The sequence below is a fragment of the Nuphar pumila genome, chromosome 2, assembly GCF_984573655.1.
Source record: "Nuphar pumila chromosome 2, dmNupPumi1.hap1.1, whole genome shotgun sequence".
NCBI lineage: Eukaryota > Viridiplantae > Streptophyta > Magnoliopsida > Nymphaeales > Nymphaeaceae > Nuphar > Nuphar pumila.
In genome coordinates this window covers 25,962,036-25,983,102 of record NC_143250.1, presented here as the reverse complement: position 1 = coordinate 25,983,102, position 21,067 = coordinate 25,962,036, and the positions used below count along the sequence as shown (strand labels likewise).

At 36.3% G+C, this 21,067-nt stretch overlaps 1 protein-coding gene across 1 annotated transcript in view; it reads right to left on the bottom strand.

The window, feature by feature from the left end:
- The window catches only part of SHOC1 (shortage in chiasmata 1), a 105,364-nt gene that overhangs the window by 54,906 nt on the left and 29,391 nt on the right, over positions 1–21,067 (bottom strand). Inside the window, exons 5-6 of the mRNA XM_089986956.1 lie at positions 18,568–18,657; positions 2,236–4,160 (exon numbers count right to left, since the gene is read on the bottom strand). Of these exons, the coding sequence (XP_089843082.1) occupies positions 2,236–4,160; positions 18,568–18,657 (2,015 nt within the window). The remainder of the gene's footprint in view (positions 1–2,235; positions 4,161–18,567; positions 18,658–21,067) is intronic.

Sequence of the window (21,067 nt, the reverse complement as noted above, 5' to 3'; positions counted from 1 at the left end):
TTCGGCCGGCAGGCAAGGGCGCAACCCCTGCCCCCTCCCTCTTTTTCTGGCTAGTGGGCAGGGGCGCGGTCTCTACCCTCCCTTCTCAGAACGGCGGGTGGGCAGGGGCGCGGTCTCTGCCCTCCCTTCTCGGAATGGTCGGTGGGCAGGGGTGCGGTCCCTACCCTCCCTTCTCGAAACGGCCGGTAGGCAGGGGTTGCGCCCCTGCCCTCCCTTCCCTTTTCAGACCGGCGGCCAGGGGCGCAACCCTGCCCTCTTACTGCTGGGCTCGGTCTGAACCAGGCCAGGATCAGTCCCATTCACCGATTGGGCTAGGCCCGACAGCTAGACCGAGCCTAGTCCATGGCCTCCAGGGGATCGAGCCCAAGCCCGGTCCCGTCCGAGGATGGGGCCAGGCAGCCGAGCCCACCCCCTGTCTCTCTTATTGTTTGTTTTTCAGAACCAGGCCCGACTCGGTTGGCGGTTCAGTCGAGTCCAACTCAATCAGGACTGAACCAGCTCACGCGGCCAGGTGAGTTTGGTCCCCACCGAACCCAGCCCAACCCTTCCCCTTTCGTGGCTAGTCGGGCTCAGCCGAGCCCAGCTAACCCTAGGGTCCCGAATTGGCTCACTCTAATTCGAAGACCGGTTCAGCTAGGTGGCCCGAACCAGGGTCCGGTTCGGTCCTTCGCAGTACCAACACATGATTCTAAAAGAGAAACTCCCTTATGCTATTTACGTAGTACGATGAACCCTTTAGCGCACCGCATCGGAGCAACGGATACGACACACACACCAAGGCATAAGCCTTTAAAGACCTACGCTCGGAATCGTCAACAAGTTCGACCATCTCCGAGGTAGGGAAAAGTTGCATACAAGACAATTCTAAAACATGTGTATAAGCTCATAATATATATATGCTTTTAACTCAAGGACGCAGTTTTGCGTATCCTTGTCCATTTAAATTTATGGCATTTACTTTGTCGATACGCTATCATGCGCACAGGCTACTGCTTATGCATTTATTTAGCCGAGGTACGGTTTCGTACATCGTGCATTGCTTATGTAATTTATTTAACTCGATATGTAGTTTCGCATATCGAGTATGGTTTTATGTCGTTTACTTTGTTGTCGCGCTATCACGTGCACAGGCTACTGCTTACACGTTTATTTAGCTGATGTACAATTTCGTACATTGTGCACTACTTACGCATTTATTTAGACAAGGTACAGTTTTGTACCTCGTGCACTACTTAAGTAATGTATTTAGCTCAATATGTGGTTTCGCACATCGAGTCTTGCTTTATGTCATTTACATTGCCGCTACTCTGTAATGTGCACAGGCTTATGCTTTGTGATATATGTATTATATATACAATCTTGTAAGATACGCAATTTTGTGTACTCTTCCCTACCCTATATTACGCTTGTTCTTTTTAAAGACGCGAATTCGCGCATCTCCACCAAAACTTTAAAGAAAAAAGGATTTCTTGCGAGAATCCAGTATTCAAATATGTGTGGTTTTGAACACTTGAAGGTTGCCTAATTGCAACTAAGTTTTTCCCAAACCGGCGTAATAAGAATAAGTGTTTACAAACTTTTGTATGATATCCGATATGACCTGGATATCCTCGGTTGGGAGCATGGAAAAGGGTTGTCTATTTTTTAAGGGTTGTCTATTTTTTTCTTTTCAATTAGCATTTTCATTAGCAATTATCATCATTTTATGCTTGATTTTTAGTAGGATTTTAGGGTTTTTTGTGTTTTTTTTGTGTAATGTGTTTGTCTTTCATATAGCTATACTTCTATGGAGGTAGCTTGCCCATCCAGTTATTTTTGCAATGTAGACATTTGGTTTTATGATGGTAAGTTTTAAAATAACTATTTAATTTTTTTTAAAACATCTTGTTAGTATAGTTTATTAGTAATTAATTTTTCTTTTTTACTATGCATCTGTGCCCACCCTAGTTTAGATTCCTGGCTCCGCCCCTGGTTCTGGTGTTATGCTTTGTCACCAGTATTGGGTTAAGCAACTGTCCAAGTGGTGTAATTCCTAAGATGGAAGATTTAAATCCTCCAGTAATTAATATTTGAAATATGGATAATGTCACAAACAAATGGCAGATCCTTAAAAACTCCAGATATTTTTTAATCAAGTATTGCATCACATAGACAAAAATTAATGGTGAGAGGTTGATTTGTGCAGTGTGAGAATGACGCAAATTTTCACATGGATTCAAGCGAGCTGAAACTTACTCATTGGATATTATCAGGCAATCTGATTGCAATGTAGCAGCCAAAGCAAATTGGTTGAACTTGCCATTCCCTTCCAGTGTATTCTCTTCATATGAGCATGAATTATTGGATGTAAATTCTTGAAATGATATTCTCATAGTAGTCAGCTTCCTGGTCAAAGGCCACCAAAAAGGTCTTTCCGCCACAACCAGTATTTTACCACTTTGAGAAATGCATGTCGGCAGTATACTCTCAATAAGAGACAAAGCTGGATGAAACTCAATTAAATCTTTCTCTGCTTTACGATATGCATCTTCAACTAAGGTCTTAAGATGGGTTAATCTGACTCCTAAATATTCAAGTTTCTGAAACAAGTTGTTCATATAGAAATAGCATGCATGGATGCCAGAAAAACACACATGGTAGGCCATCTGCTTTATTGCATATAATGCAGTCAAAAGCATTAAGCCTTCATCTTCACATGCCAAAGTTGCATCACTTAAACTTGCGACTTGATCCATAAGCTTCTTCTTTGAGAAGCTAAGCGTGCAAGCATCACCAGTGTTGTAGTTATTTTGTAACTCTTTCTCATTCTGTAACATTGATGTATAGCTCTTGTAAATGTTAACGATAATATCCCAAATAACATCAGAAACATTTACAAAATGAACCTCCACATTCCATGTATGAATAATTAGACCTGGATAACTGCATGACTTGTCCAAGTTGGTAGAGGGTATGACTGTTGCAGTGATTTCTGCAGCAGTTTTGCTCTGGAGTCCTTGATAACTTCTTGTTGCAGTTCCTTTTCGGGCATCCAAGAAAAAACTCAGGTCGCTTGATATGGACATAGATTCTAGCAATAAGGAGACCTCTGAGTTATTCTTAGAAATGGTTTCACTATGTGGAGTCATTTCAATGCCTTCTTTTCTGAACATCTGACTTTGGGTAGTTTCACATGTTTCTTGCAAATGGTGTAATTTGGATGACTCATTCCAAAAATCATCAAAAAGGACCAGATTATTGGCCATCTCATCTTTCATAGATTCAATTGTAGATGGTATTTCACAAGAAGTTACAATGTCCAACTTGTTTCTGTAGACACAACAAACAGAACGAGTGCATTCGTCTTCTTGAGAAAGATGCCAATCCAGATAAATCTGATCACTTGCAGATGAGCAGTACAGCTTTAAGTCGCAAAAAATGCCTTCAATAATTGCTGATAGTGACATGATTTTCTTATGAACATCTAGAATGGGTACTGGCAATGACTTGAAAGTATCATCTGTCAGCGTTAGCTCAGAGCTAACGAGAACTTCATAAAAACTTCCAGTTGAGGTCAACTCAGCTAACCGAGGCTCTGAAAATTCATGGTCAGTGGGTATTACATAGCCATCGTACAATAGGAGAGATTGAGTACAAGATAGATCAAGGACCTGAACCTCATCAAATACAACCATTTGTGCAGAGGGTAAGTAACAACGGTCCAACATCTTCAAGAGAAAAGACATACCAGATTCCATCTTTGTAAGTGATTTCAGGCCTGAGACTTGAAATTCAATATCTAGAATACGCCTGTATAGACCATATCCTGGAGGATTATCTAATGTGCAATCATTCAAACATGGTAAAAACTCACAGCAGTCGTGCTCCAAACCACTGTTCTCTAACAAGAGATGGAGTCTAGTATCTGTAACAAGAAAACGAAATGCTTCCGCCATAGAATAAGAACTATACAAGTCCAGGCCAATCTCACAAGCTTCGAATAGAGATATCTTGCTGAAGCATAATCGACTCTCATTTCGAGCATAACCAACAGCTTCAAGAGAACATAAACTCCTCTTGTCTTCATGATACTTGTGCTTCATGCCCTCCATAAAATCAAGTGGCCCAACAAGCTCCTTAAGATATAAGCTCTCAGCTCCAGATACATTTTCAAAAATATCCTGTAAAAAGAAAAGTAATGGATAAACGAACATAGGCAGGAAATTATATAAACTAACATAAGCAGATGAAATGGAAGAATTTCCAAGGGCATTTAGCATGATAATAGCAATAAAAATGGCCATCAAACTGTAAATAAACGCAAACACAAATACATTCGCAATGCTACCAAGAGCATACAAGAAAGTGCACATGCGCAAGGCCACAAAGGCAATACACTAGCCACTAATAGGAAAATACAAGGCCACAAGGGCACACTCACAATAGCTCACAATAACACACAAGGGAGCACAAGATAAAAATAAATATTTCATTCACTTAAAATGCTTAAGACAAGCATACAAAATACATGGGAGAGACCCCATACAAATAAAGGAGGGAGCAAGTGGGCTAGCCGTTGGGCTAGTCCCAATGGCTAGAACTATAAAGTCCACAAATTTTTTGGGTTTTTCAGAAATGATACGGGATTATTCTCGGTACTTTTCTGAGAAACTCATCGACCGTGATTGGATCGATGAACTTTTGGGTTCTTGCCAGGTTTCATCGCTTAGACAACACCATCGGGATCTGGATCTCGATGGGGGATCCAATGGAGGCCCAAAATGGGTCTCACATAAGATAACTAGGGGTTTGGGTCCATTCGGACCCAACCCAACCAAGAACTCAACCTTATTGCATTAAGACTAGATGTGGATCCAAATTTGGGTCCAATCCAATCGTAATCCCTTGCAATCTACCTTAAAATAAGGTTTTTTTGTGAGAATTTGGACCTCTGAGATCTAAATCCAAACCCACACTCATACACTATATATATATATATATATATAGATTGAGTTGGATCCAACCCACTCCAAAAACAATATAAACAATGATAATATATATATATATATATATATATATATATATATTTGGATTGAGTTGGGCCTAAACTGACCCAACCCAATCCACCCCCACCCCTTAGCCAAAGGAATTGGGTCGGATCCAGGTTGGATCCAAACAGGGATGTCAACTTCCCCTCTCTCCTCCCTATTTAAACACGCTACGAGGGTTTTTCTTTTTTTTTTGTCAACATTTTCCAAGTTTAGGAAAATTTTGTAACTCTGAAAGTTTTACTTGTAAATATTGTATTCTTGGTAAAATGAAAATATTATCATTTCATGATAGAAACTTTGTTTCTTTCAAACCACTTGAATTAGTACATTCAGATGTTTGGGGTCCTGCACCAGTTATTTCAAAAGGTGGATATGCATATTATGTCATTTTTGTTGATGATTTTCTAGACATACTTGTATTGACTTCCTTAAACATAAATCTGAAGTTTTTTCACACTTTCAAACATTTCATAACATGGTTAAAAATAAATTTCAAAATGATATTTTCATTTTTCGCATTGATTCAGGAGAATAATTTATGTCCAAAGAATTCAAAGACCATCTCAACTTACATGGCATTACACATCAAAGATCTTGTTCATACACAACACAACAAAATGGACTGGCAGAACGAAAACATCGACACATCATGGAAACAATTAGGACTTTATTAATAGCAAATCAAGTTTCAAAAGAATTTTGGGTAGAAGTTATCCTAACTGCTACCTATCTTATTAATCGAATGTCATCCTCCTCTTTGAAAAATATAACTCCAATTGAAAAACTTGTTAATCTATCTCCTGATTACTCTAGATTGAGAGTTTTTGGATGCAAGTGTATTGTTTTCAGACTCTTAACAAGTATTTCAATTGAAGATTTGTTTTCTAAGATTTGAGAAGACATTTTATTTATTAAATAGACCGCGGTGAGAGCGGCTTTTGCCTAAAACTTTTTTGAAACTTCCTTTGAAATAAGTAAAGTCCTAGCAGTTTCAATAATGTGGCAATGTTTTCTTTCGGCAATTCCATTTTGTTGAAGAGTCCTAAGACATGATTTTTGGTATAAAATACCATTGGTTTTTAGGTAAGATTGAAATTCATTTGAAAGAAACTCTCCCCTGGAGTTAGAGCGAAAGATCTTAATATTTGTTTTAAATTGATTTTTAACAAGATTGTGAAAATCTTTAAAACATGAAAAAACTTTGGATTTGAATCTAAGTAGATCCAAGTATGTCTACTAAAATCATCTATGAACGTAATGTAATATGAGCAATCACCTTTTGACATAACGAGAGCGGGACCCCATACATCCGAATGCACCAATTCAAAAATTTCATTAGTTAAAGAAGTTCTAGATCCAAAAGGTAACATTTGCATTTTTCCAAATATACAATCCTTACATACATATTCTTTTTCCTTACAAAATTTTTCCAAAAACGGAAAGAGAGATAGTTTGGATCAGAGTTACCGAAAGCGCCTATACAGTAGGAGAAGCACGCTTCCCTAATACGCGTTTTGGAAGCATGAAACGTCGCACTTTCGAAACGCATGGGGAAGCGTCCTTTTTTTTGGGAAGCATGTTTCCCTTTTATGGGAAGTGTGCTTCCCACGCTTCCCTCTTTTTCATTTTTATTTTTTTTTCTTCTTTGTTTGCTTCCCCCTCGCTTCCTAGGTCGCTTCCGGTTCACTTCTGAGATGGTTCGTGATTCGCTTCTAAGTCGTACCATGCTTCCCGCTTCCCAAATTTTTGAAAATGCCTCGCTTCCCGCTCCCGCTTCCTCAACTGGCAACCATGGTTTTCACTAACAAAAATAATAAACCCTCTCCTCGTGCGATTCCCTGTGCCTTTTTAGGATATGTCGATAATCAAAAAGGATATAAGTGTTTTGATTTCCAAAATAGAAAATTATATGTATCAAGAAATGTATTTTTCCTAGAGAAAGAAAGTTTCTTTGAATTTGAAAAAACTAAAGAAGTCACTGAATATTCCTTCTTAATAGATTTGACTTTAAAAACTAATGAATGTGATCATGAATGTGACTTTGACAATGATCAAAGTACTATTGATCCTGAACACAATGAAGAGAAAACCCATAGGGACGTTAGTTTACAATATTCGAGATGAAGAGAGTCAAATCTTCCATGTGTATTAGAAAAATATTCCGAAGTATCAACCAGAAGGTCATTACAAATTTCTAGGCCTCCTGAAAAAATTTTGTCATACGAATCATTTTCACCCACATACAGGGCAATTATTGCATTAAGACATTCATATGTTAACCATTATCATACTCTCAAGCCAAAAATTATATAGAATGGGTAGAAGCCATGAAGACAGAGTTGGATGCATTAGAAAAGGCTTCCACTTGGACTGTTCAAGATATTCCTCTAGGTAAGAAACTTATAGGTTGTCGATAGATTTACAAAGTCCAAACCAAGAGTGATGGAACTCTTAAAAGGTATAAAGCCCGATTAGTGGCCAAAGGGTATGCCCAGAAGTATGACATCGATTATGAAGAAACTTTTGCCCCAGTTGCTCGTATGACCATTGTTAGAACATTAATTGCCTTGACCTCTATTAAAAAATGGCTCATATTTTAGATGGATGTCAAAAATGCATTTATTAATGAAAATCTAATTGAAGAAGTATACATGGAAGCCCCACCTGGTATTAGTATTCCCAAGGATAAAGCTCTTCGTTTAGAAAAAGCTCTTTATAGTCTTAAACAAACACCAAAAGTTTGGTATGATATGTTTAGTCATGTTATGCTTTATATTGGTTTTCAATCCAGTTTGACTGATACTGCTTTGTTTATTAAAAATTCTAATGCAGAGATCATAGTTCTTCTTCTCTATTAGGATGACATAATCATCACCGGATGTGATAAACAAGGAGTTGAAAACATAAAAAAACTTCTTAAAACTCATTTTGAAATGACTGATTTAGGTTTATTCGGATATTTCTTAGGAATTGAAGTTGCTTATTCCCCTCGTGGGTATTTGATGTTTCAATCTAAATTTGCCTTTGATATTGTTTTCAGGTCTAGAATTACAGATGATAAGAAAGTGGACACTCCAAAAGTTGTCAATGTTAAAATGAGAATTAATGATGCAGAGCTTCTTGATGATCCTACTCCTTTCAGACAACTTATCAGAGCACTTTTCTATCTTTCCATTACTAGGCTAGATATAGCACACGTTGTAGACACAACTAATCATTTTCAGCATGCTCCCACCTTTGTACACATGAGAGCAGTTTTGCATATTATTAGATACTTAAAGACCTCGCTTTCACGAGGCTTCTTCTTGTTTGCGTCATCGTCATTAGATTTAATTGCCTATACTGATACTGACTGGGGAGGTGATCCTAATAATAGGCACTCAACCACTGATTTTTGTATTTTTCTTAGATGAGTCCTTAATTTCGTAGAGGTACAAAAAGCAGCAGGCCTCTTTTTCCTCCACCGAAGCTGAATATAGGCCATGGCAACCACTATAATGGAAGTTGTTTGGCTCAGGCGACTGCTAGCTGACATGAGAGTTAAAGCGACACAAGTTTTAAGAATATGTTGTGACAACAAGAGTGCGATTTGTATTGCAAGCAATTGAACATTTCATGAGCGCACCAAACATATTAAGATGGATAGTCACTATGTGTGAAGAATATTTACATGGAACCAATGGTCTGCTATATGTTACATCAGAGTATCAATTAGCAGACTTTTTCACCAAGCCTCTCGCTGCTCCCAGATTTCACTTCCTCTTAGACAAACTTTCGCTCATTGTACCATAAGTTTGAGGAAGAGTATTAAAATATAGAATGTAACATATATATATAATATATTATATTATTATTATATATATTTTTTTTCTTTATTTTGTTTTTAATATCTAGTTCAATTTGAACTAGATTCATAAAGTAGTCAACTTCCAACTAGGAACTTGACTAATATATAGTCGTTGGACCCTAGTCCAACGGCTATATTTAGAGTCGTTGGACTAGGGTCCAATGACTCTAAGGAGAGCTCAAAATGAGCTCTCCTCCTTCAATCCCATTTTGTATAAATAGGGATGATCCCCTTCAGCATTGTATTAATGCTTCGTAAGTATTTTGTATAAGAAATAAATATTATTATTTTTTAGAGTGTTCTATTTATACCCTTTTATGGGTTATGCTTGTAGTGACTCCAAATAGACACCCTTTGTGAGTTTTCATGTTTTGTGAAAGACCACCATTTCATTACAAAAATCACACACAAAGGTGTAAATAAACATCTCTTGACTACATATAATGACACTTAAAAAAAGTGTATTAGTGACTAGAACAAGAGTACAAAACCAACAATGGGCTAAAAATCACACATGAATGTGTGAATAAACATCTTTTGTCTACATATAATGACACTTAGATAAGAGGCATAAAAGGAGAATACACCCGAGGTAAGAAGGCTTGTAATGGAAACACACTAATGCAATCAATATCAATTTTAACCACATTTTGAAACATTATGGTTTCAAAAAATAGATAGTCATAGATACATATAATTAAAAACATTTATAATAAAAACAATGGCCAAAAACAAATGAATAATTCAATACACTTTCAATTAGAGATCACATAACTGTCAGTTATAGTCAAACTATAAGTTGATAATCTAAAATGACATAAAACGAGGTGTACACAACTCACCCCAACAGACATCTCTGATTCAATAATAATAAGGCCAAGAAGATTGATGCATCATATAAAAGTTTGTGATGGATAACACAAATGTCATAAAAAGGCAATAAATACTCACAGAAATCATTTTTCAAACAAGTGAGTTCAAATACCGATTTGAAAAGCATGTTTCAAATCAAATCCAATAATGATAGATGAAAAACTTGAACTCATATGCTTATGCAATTATAAGCACTGTTAACATAAGCAAGCTATATAAAGAGATAGCTCAATCTAGTTCATAAAAAGAACTGATTTGAAAATATAGAGTTCCAAGTTTAAAACTTCAATAAAGAAGATAAAATCTTAGAATGAATGTAGTGCAATCATAAGTCCAACGATATGTCCCATGACAATTTTTACGATCTTAAGTAAGCAAATAAGAATCATGCTTATTATAAGCAATTCTTCAAAAATGAATTCATGAATACATCAATCAAGAAATAAGTGCACTAAGGCATATCGCATACAAAGGATCCAATGACTCTCAAAGAGAAGATAAAAACAATATACGTGATCTAGAAAGAAGCTATTTAGATTTAAATCACAAGTCTACTACGAGACAATCAATGTCATTAAAAAGAACCAAAGCATATATAGAGATTCTCAAAGAACCATACGAAAAAACAAGTGCATACATTATCACAAAGATATCAAAAAGAACTCATGTATATGCAATAATCTAAATAACTTAAAGCCACATATCTCATACAAAAGACATGCATATGAACAAATTTAAGCATATATGCAAGTGATAGATTTAAGGAACTAAAGGCATCATATAAAAATTTATATTTTAAGTATACAATGAGTAAAGAGTTTTAAACATGAACACACATGCCTGCCAAGTATGCAACACAATATTTAAATCATATGCAAGGCATGTAAGATAATTCCATGAGATACGTAATATCATCACTATTGTTATACACACAAGTTTAGTTTGAAATATTACACTCAAGTTCAAGTAAAATTATACTTTGTGAAATACATCGTTATTTTGAAATATCAAATTATTTTAAGATATGTACCTATACGAACATGATAGACTTTTATAATTATGATTTATTCAAACGAACCAACTAAGGCCAACAATACATGCTCAAACATATATATATATACACATATATTAAAGCAAGTTTTTGAGAAATTTAAGACTCAAACATGATTTCAAGACACACATATCTAGTTTGCTCAAAAAAATAACCAAAAATGATAAGAAAACAAGTTCAACGATGATTAAAATACCATTTAAAGATTTCAAAACATACACATGATTTCAAAACATACATTTGTTTTTATTTTTTAGTTTTATTTTAAAAAATAACATAAAAATATAGATATATATATAGCGATGAAGAGAATAAGTATTTTTTTATGTTTAATGCATGAACTAAATAACACAAGAAATACTTAAAAAATGTAAGACACATACCGCGTAAATATTTTTCTTGAATCCAATCCAAGAAGAAGAGAAGAAAGGAGACATAACGACTACTCCGCCACCGACCTTTTACGCGATCACAATCTCACAAGAGTTTGAATAGGAATTGCAAGAGAGCTTCACCTCCTTTTCAAATTCTGAATGGCACATTTTTCGATGTATCAAAAAACAAATTTAGCCTGATCTCAACCTCGCTTTGATACCATGTAAGGAAATAGGCGAAAATACAAATAACAAGTGATAACACTTGAAGGTCCAATAATGGACAAGAAATCATAAGCACATAAAGTGCAAATACGGAAACCCACTAAGGAGAAATCACAAGCACATAAAGTGCAAATACATAAACCCACTAAGGGAAAATGCCAAAAGGCCAAAAAGAATCAATATTATTGAGAAGAGGTGAGAGAACAACTCCATAATGTGAGGAGAAGCACCCCTTTATATGCAAAGCAAAAGAGAGACAGAAGGAGCATTGAGGCTCCCCATAAAGGAGTCGTTGGGGAGCCCCAACGGTCATATTTATGACATTTGGGGACCCCAACGACTCCCTTTGTGGGGTCCCCAATGATCCTAAAAAGGGAGAAAATAATAAAATAAAGAAAAAAAACCCAAAATAAGTTGTTTTAAAATACCTTATATTACATGTGAAAAGACCAAAATACCCATATCAGGTATTTTGGATAAAACAAAAAAATACATACATACATATATATTTTTAACGCCCCTCGCTTCCTAGGTCACTTTTGGTTCGCTTCATAGGTCGCTTCCAAGACGATTCTTGGTTCGCTTTTAAGTCGTCCCATGCTTCCCGCTTCCTAAAATTTTGAAAGTGTCTGCTTCTTGCTTCTTGCTTCTTGCTTCTTGCTTCTTGCTTCTTGCTTCTTGCTTCTTGCTTCCGCTTCTCGCTTCCTCGACTGGCAACTCTGCTTCCACTACTTTGCCTGGAGGTGGTGTTATCTGACTCAACTGCAGTTATTGGTATACCAAGAAAAGTGGCGTCGAAGGGTGATGATGCCCTTGTTGTCCTGACATTAGATGATGATTCTTAATGTTCCAACTTAGGATGATGATTTTTGACATTGGTCGAGGGACAGGTGTGGGACCCAGTTATTAAAATACAAATGTATGATTAAGATACAATCTGGGTACTGCCTTGAACCTCAGGATTTTGACTCATTTTTAATATCCGCAGGTTTTATGCAAGATGAAACTTAAATGTGTTGCATTAAGTATGGACATGCATTCAAAAGCAATGATTGAAAATTAAATTAAAAATCCACTCGTGAAAGCTGCATTGATTCATGCATCAACATTGGTTTATGTAACATGTGATTTTCGGTTACCTGAAATTAATTAGTGTATATTGCAAGACTGTATTAATTGGGAATTATGATTTAAGGCTTTCTTTTTCGGGTGTTGAGGCTTAAGTCTTAGCTGAGCAATGTAATGGTGGGACCGGCTTGCTGGAGAGGACGATGATTTATGATATGGTGGTCAGGATTCTAACTGCTATAAGAGTTGACTATTTTTGGAACTTATTGAATTTTAAATTGGATTATTAAGTTAAATACATTCAATTTAAATTTATGGACGGAATAAATTTATATTTTGGAATGGATGTTGGTTTGGTGGATATGAAATTTGTAATTTTTCCCACATCCATGGTTGTCTTTCTGCAGTGATTTAAAAACATGTATTCGTTTTAAAAAAAAATTATAAACTTCCAAGGGTGTTTGGGATTGTTACACTTTTGGCAATTACAAACCAGGAAGCTCAAACCACGAGTAAGATTAGAAGACAAGAGCCCAAGGCTCTCATACCATGCCATGAAACACAAACATAAAAACAATCACAATGCTAATAAGATTATACAAGAAAGTGCACATGCATAAAGCCACAAAGGCAATACACTAGCCACTAAAGGGCAAATACAAGGCCACAAGGGCACACTCACAATAGCACACAAGAGAGCACAAGATAAAAAATAATAATTCATTCACACTTAAAATGCTTAAGGCAAGCATACAAAATACATGGGAGAGACCCCATATAAATAGAGAAATGAGGAAGCAAGAGAGATGGTCCAACTAGCCATTGGACTAGTCTTGTAATATCGCGTATTTTAGTACTTAGTCATTTTATAATTTTGACGAAAATTTGGCTAAGTCTGAGAGAAAAATTGTTTGAGGCTCAATTATTAGACTGAAATCTTTGGGTCTGGGCTTGACCCAGGTCTCATCGACAAGGTCGAGGCGAGCCAAACGAAGTGTGAGAAAGAGTTTTAAATTCGACCTTTAAATTCAAGCGAAATTCGAGCAAAATTCGGGTTATTTTCGGGCAAAATTCAGAATTTGGTATTCGTGTAATATATCGTTGGATGTGTCTCAAAATTTTGAGCGTGATGATATTTTACTTTTCTGAATTTGAGTCCCGGTTGGCCCGAAAATCGTGTTTTTCTAAAAATTGCACAGTTTGTTGAAATGGATCTGGAGTTGGATCGGATTGGATCCAAGGCCTAGGATCTGAATTTTTATGGATTTGGGTTCTATTTAGGTCCTACTTAAATCTGGATTGGATCCAGGTCTTGATCCATCTCTGTTTTGGGTATGGGTTTGGATCTTGGATCCGGATCCAAATTCAAATTCATGCCCAATGTTTTTCCAGCTTTAAATTCAGTATAAAGCCTTAATTTGGGTTTTACTATAGTTAAGAAGCCTTTAGGGTTAATTTGGTTATTTGTGAAAGTTTTTAGATATTTTTAATTAATTAATTAAATAATATTAATTCCGAATTTTGGTTTAGGGCTGAGTAAGACTCCTTAAGAGAGAGCCCTCATACTTACTTAAATAGAGTTTTAAAAGCTTTAAAAAGTTAGAAAAACTACCAATTGTGGAAAAGTCAACATTTGGTAGTATTTCGAAAAATTAGGAAACTAGAGTGGGAGAGTTCCACCTTTCGGGAACTCTCTCTTAGAGAGAGAGCTGGAGAAATGGGGGGCATCACCCCCTCTCCCATTCTTTACTTAGAGAAAAAGAGAGAGAGAGAGAGAGAGAGAGAAAAAAGAGAAAGAGGAGAAAGAGAGAGAGAGAAAGGGGAGGAGAGGAAAGAGAGGAAAAAGGAGGAAGAAGAATAGGAAGAGGGTTCCTCTTCTCCAACAACACCTTTTCCACATTTGATTTTCTTTATTTTTCGATTCTTATCAAAGGTACGGGTCTTCTCTTGAATCTAGGTGAGAAATCAAATGCTGATTCGATTCTCATACTAAAGAGTAGATCTATATGATCACTCTAAAATATACGAAAGAGGATCTATGGATCCCTTTCCATGCATGCGTTTTCACTCTTTTCCTTCTTCAAAAACAAAAATTTTGTGCATATTTATTTCTGCATTGAAACAGAATTTTTAAGTAATGCATGTGCATCCGTTTATTGCCTAGTTGTTGTGGGAATCGATTTCTACGGGTGAATCATGTCATGGACTGAGTCACTGAACAAATGCATGAAACTATGTGTTGAAATCGTGGTGTATGCATGTATTTTTTTTCTTCAGAAAATGTGTAAGTAAAAGTATGCTGGTACAAATCTAATGTTGTCTAAACTTTGCTTTTCATGCCTATGATTTTGTATAGTGCTTGCAAAAAAAAAGAGGTATATTGTTGTTTAGGGTTACTGCTCGGCCAGCCGACCTATAGTCGGTTGAGTCCCTGAAGCAGTCAGCCCAGCCGACTGGGTCAGCTAGGGTGAGGGATTGGCCCAGCCGACTGGGTCGGCTGGGTGGGTTGGCTGCAGGCCAGACCCAGCCGACCCAGTCGGCTGGGTCATGGTAACAAAAAAAAAATGTGTTTTTGGGGCATAGGTCGGCTGGCAGCCAGCCGAGTGATATTCAGCTGACTGCCAGACTCTGGCAGGTGATGCGCAGGCTCAGCCTGTCCTCTGCTGTGCCTTGCCAGGCCCAGCCGACTCAGTCGGCTGGGTGCTGACAGTGCCTTAAAAAAAAAGAGTTTTTCCTTTTTCTGTAGGCTGGCTGTCATGCCAACCGAACCCAGTTCGGCTGGCCTGACAGGCCGAGCTTTGTGGGTCATGTCCTTAGAAAAAAAAGGGAGAGTTAAGCATATATATATATATATATATATATATATATATATATATATATATATATATATATTTGGGCTGTCAGCATGCCCTGACAGTATGTGCACACAAGCCCGAATTGGGCTTGTGCATATGCTGTCAGACCCAGCCGACAGGGTCAACTGGGCTGACTCAGCCTGGTTTGGCGAAGAGTAAATTTTCAGATTTTTGTATTATGTGCTGTCTTGGTATGTTTTCAGATCTTTGCCATTATGAAGGTTTCAGCTGTGTGCATGCTAGAATTGAATTTTTCACATGCCTGTGATTAACTAATGATGCATGATCAATGTCCTATTGCAATGCTAGCTACATAGGTATCTTGTGAATACGTACAAATCTGAAATATAGTTGCACAAGTAGTCAGCTGAGTGAAGAGATTCATGAATAAAAGTTTTGCATGTGATGTAAATATGTGAATGGAAAACATTTATTCGCCATGAGTAAATGCATTAAATGAAAACATATATTTGTCATATTTATGCATGATGAATGAAAGCATACAATGGACTGAATATGTGCGTTACATGAAAGTGTGTATGTGTCACTATCATGTGAATTGAATATAAGAATACTTCTAAATATTCTTGCCTCTCGCGCATAGTTGAAACATGCAAATATGGATGTGTACTTAGAAAGCATGTGATTTATTTTCGGATATGGCATGTTGTTATGGTTTTTGCGTATGGTGCATCGATGATCGAAATGAATCATCATGGGCTTGGTAAGCCCGAGCTTTTGTTTAAGCTTTCTTTAATCATCTCAAATTTTGCATCGCAAAAATCATATTTATTTTTATTGCATTATGTTCACACTGTTCTATGTGTTTCCATGGGCGGGATTCTCGCAGGGGTAGATGCGAGTTGTTGCCTTGCTTTTGCATATTAAATTGCAGAACTTAATAATTGGCTTTTAATAAAAAGAAAATAAATAAGAACAGTGTAATATATGAACTAAGATCTCCCATCGAAAGAAAGGGCATCTTAGAGGTTCAGTTTTGGGGGACCACGAGGATACAAAAACTTTGAGTGCTTTACTTTGACCCCTGAACCCGATATTGAGGGTTTTTTTATTAACCACGGTTTTAGGAAGTGTCCGACAATTTACCTAACGGTGGTGTGTTCGACACAGCTGTTGTTTTGGTATACCAAGAAAGTGGCACTATTGGATGTGAAGGTCTTTAGTGTCCCGACATTAAATGTGGAGGTCTAATATTCCGAAGGTGATTCGGTCGAGGGTTAAGTTTGAAACTCAGTAATAAAATACAACTTGTGTGTTAAGTTACCCTAGGAACCTAACTTGACCTCGAGAAATTGTATCCGTTTGGTGTATCCACGGACAACGGTAATTAAAAGAGAAACTTAAATTATATGCATTTAAGAGGACATGCATATGGAAAGAAAACCTTAAGAAAAGATAATAATGTGTTCATGCATTGCACATAAATCATGCATAATCTTGTCATGCATTAGAACATGCACATTTTACCTGTTTCATTAATTGTTACATGTTGGTGGATGCATGATGTCTAATTTCTAATGCATGTTAAATGTCCTGCTTACTTAAATTGTGATCTCTGTTACTGATTAATATTTATTCATGCTTAATAAATGTTCTCTGTTGCATGAATGTTTAATTGAATTATGTAAATATCATAAATACATTCCTCTGAACTATTGCATGAAATCTTATCTGTGTTATTTAGCTCACTTATTTCATTAGAAGTACATGTGCTCAGGATTTCGGTTCTGACACCCTACTTCTATAGTTTTTCACAACCGCAGGTGATCAGTGAAGCGACTGGCTTATAGGGGAGTTACGGGTGTCAGGCACTTACTAGACAGATCACAGATGGACAGCGTGGCTCTTCTTTTATTTCCTTTTTTTTTTTTTACTTGTTATTGCATTCTGAATTCTTCAATTATGCAATTGTCTTTAGACTTATCACTTATTATTCAATAAAGGTTTGGTTTAGTATGGATGATATTTGTAAGCTCTATTGTGGTTGGTTGTTTTATCCAATTGAGACTGGAACTGTAAAGGCCCCGGATTTCTGAGAAGATTTTCGCAATTGATCTAAAAAAAATCCGCATTTTCAAGGGGTATGAGTTGGGGTCGTCGTTACAAGTCTCGTCGGCTAGAACAGATTCAAAATAAAATAAAGTAAATAAAAAATTAAAAAATGCCCCTAATGGGCATGGCTTATTACAAGAAAAGTAAAAGACAAAACTTTCCCCATAGGCATGACCTATTAAAAAGAGAAAGAAAAATACATAGAAATCTAAAGAATATATATATATATATATATAGAAAAATACATAGAAATCTAAAGAATATATATATATATACATATATATATATATACACACACACATATATATATCAAGTTATCAACACATATATGCATAATGTATATACATATTAAAATATAAATACATATACATTTGTAATTTTGTATATCTATACAAGTTAACACAAACTTCATTGCAGTTTCATCTGAGAATATTTAGATCGAATAAAACTGAAGTATATGCTGACAGGAAACTGCAAACATTTTAAAAAAAAATACTAATGCGGGTATCAAGGATAAAGACCAGAACTCAATACATCTGATGAACAGTAGAGTCGTGCAATGCTAACTAAAACATGCCAGTTTCAAATCCCCCATGAGGGGGTTATCCCAGCTAAAATCCTTCACTGGTGTGCATCCTAGGCAAGCGAGCCAGCTTTGTATTAGCATCAGCAGAATCAATGTTATTCATACACTCTGACAGTTCTCTAATGTGTTGATGACATGTATAATTCTTTACATGTTCCTCTCCCATTTAATGTCTTATAACAATTTTACTGCTTCTCTACTCTATATTTCACCTACAAACATATGAAATAGTCTGCATATAAGAGTTAGAGAAAAAGCTATTCTACTCCTCTTTTGATACTCTACAAGGTTATACTCCCTTGTTAAGGAAATTATTGGATTTTTTCTTTCACATTGTATCTCCACACAAGGGTTTCAAATCTATTTGCAATTAGGAGTGGACAAGGCTGCATTCTAGTAAGGCACTGCTATTAAACATAATCGCACCCCAGGCACATTCTTAGAGCAGTTAGTCACAATCATGAAATGCATATCATCAAACTAATGGCCATGTATGCAAATACAATACTAGATTTCATGTATATAGCATACCACATGCTCTCAATTGAAAAATGAAAAGAAATGGCAGAGAAGGCAGCTGCGAACCTGTGATTTGTCTGAAAAAGAATCACTGTCTTGCAATGATGAAATAAAACCAAGATCTTCAATAGGGTTCTCCATAATCAACTCCATGACCTGTGATGATAAAGAGCAACAAAAATGCAATCCAATTCAAAATAGGAGATAGACAAACATGATTAGTATGAAGTGAAATGAAGTTACAAAACAGAAAAAAAAAAAGAATATGCATCAAAATAATAAAACAAAATTAATCTCAAGAAAAATAGAAAAAAGTAAATCATGCATGACAAAGAAGCATGACACTGTGGCATGGTGACTGAAAAAACTAAAATAAAGGACAGGAAAACAATCATGAGATTCAAGGATGTTAAAAATGTAAATATACATATAAGTATATATATATATATATATATATTTGTGTATAACTAGGCTAATTTAGTTAGTCGTTTTTTAAATTTTTTGTTGGCTTTTGACTGGTCAACAAAAGGTTGACTAGTCAACCATAGAGTCGTTGGACTCCCAACGACTCTATGGTTCCTCTCCCATGTAAGCCCTTCTCTTTTATATAAATAAGGGTGAAACCCCCTCTCTAATGTATGCTTCTTGCATGAGCATGGATCAATAAAATATTATTTTTATCTCTCTTGTTTGCCCCTTTAGTGGGTAAAGTGTGAGCCCATCTTGTGGCTTGTGTGTGTTCTCTTGGTGCTTTGGTGGAACTCTTTTGAGTGTCCATATTGTTGTTCTTGATGAACATTTTCGAAGGATCTTATTTCCTTTCATGGTATTAGAGCTTGAAGATCAAGCTGATTTGTTGGTGCATTGGGAAGTGTGTCACTCAAGGTTTTGAAGAGATAAGTCTCTTTTGCAAATTCACTTACGTGCTTGTGAGATTGTTATGTCCTCTTGGTGGTAGAGTGCTCATGTGCTTGTGCTCTTCATTGAAGGTGCTCTCTTGGTGGTGGAGTTCACGTGTTCATGCTTTTCATTGGAGGTACTCTCTTTATGGTGGAGTGCTCGTAATTCTTTCTTGTCTCCTCTTTCTTTCTTCTCCCTCTCGACCTTCTATTATCTTTCTTAGTGCTTGTAAACATGGATGACAATGATAATGTTGTAAAAATATCTTCAAAAAGGCTACGTGAAGAAAGGAACTAGATTCTCAATAGGAAGTATGTGCACAAAGGCACAAAATGAGCATTCACAAAAGAGTACACATGCACAAAGGCATAAAAATAAAGAAATATTTTATTAAATGAGTGAGAGAGCCTTACAAAAGAATAGATTTACAAAAGGAGTAACCCCTTATTTATACACTCACGAGGACCCAAGGAGGGGCTCCCCCATATAGACGTTGGAGGGGCCCAATGTCTATATGGTGGGCTCCTCAATGCCTAAAAGGCAAAAAGTTAAAAATAAAAAAGAAAAAATAAAGATATACAAAAATGAATAAAGCATATCCAAAAAGAATATGTGTGAAACTGAGAAAAGACAGTTTTACCCCTAGTGGGTATTACAAGAATTAAATATATATATTTATATATATGTATATAGATATATAGACATATATATGAGATATATATGTATCTCTCTCTCTCTCTCTCTCTCTCTCTCTCTATATATATATATATATATATATAAGAGACATTTTAACATCCCCCCTCAAACTTACGGTGTAATGACCGAAAGTTCGCCAAGAAGAAAAATGAATATAGGAAAACAGAGCGCCTTAGTAAAAAAGTCAGCTAGTTGATATTCTGATGTTACATAAGGTAGATATATGACTTTCTTTAGATATTCTTCTCTAACATAGTGGCAGTCCATCTCAATATGCTTTGTGCGCACATGAAAAGTGTGATTCTTGGAAATATATATTGCACTTATTATCACAACACAATTTCGTGAGCCCTTGATCATGATGTCAAAATACATATATCAATATATATATTGTTGAGAGTAGGTGGTTTAAGTTTAAACCTTCTTAGTTTGGAGGTTATTTGAAAGTTTTATTAAATAAGGGACTTAGATGTAATTTATTATTTTGGCCTCTCTCTATTTAACATAGAGAGAGCCCTAATGTTAATTAACGAGTTTCTCTACATGTGCAGCCGTCTCTCTCTCTCTCTAGGGTGTGGTGCATCATTCTACATGGTATCAGAGCATCGATCGTGATCAAACTGTTGCCGAGTTTCTCTCTACACCAACGAGAAAAAAAAAATTCAGGTCAGTTGTTTATGTTTCTGTGTAAGATCTGATAACAGATCTAGGTTTTGACCAAGGTCATGGCCCAGATCTGTCATCAGATCTAAGGGAACAGAATGCGTGCTCCTCGTTTCCTGTTTTTTTCTGTTGTCGTGATTCCCTGTTGTCGTGATTCCTGTTGTCGTGATATCCCTGTCGTGATTCCCTGTTGTCATGATATCCCTGTCGTGATTCCTGTTGCCATGATATCCCTGTTGTCGTGATATCCTTGTTGTCGTGATCCCTGTTGCCGTGATATCCCTGCCGTGATTCCTGTTGCCGTGAT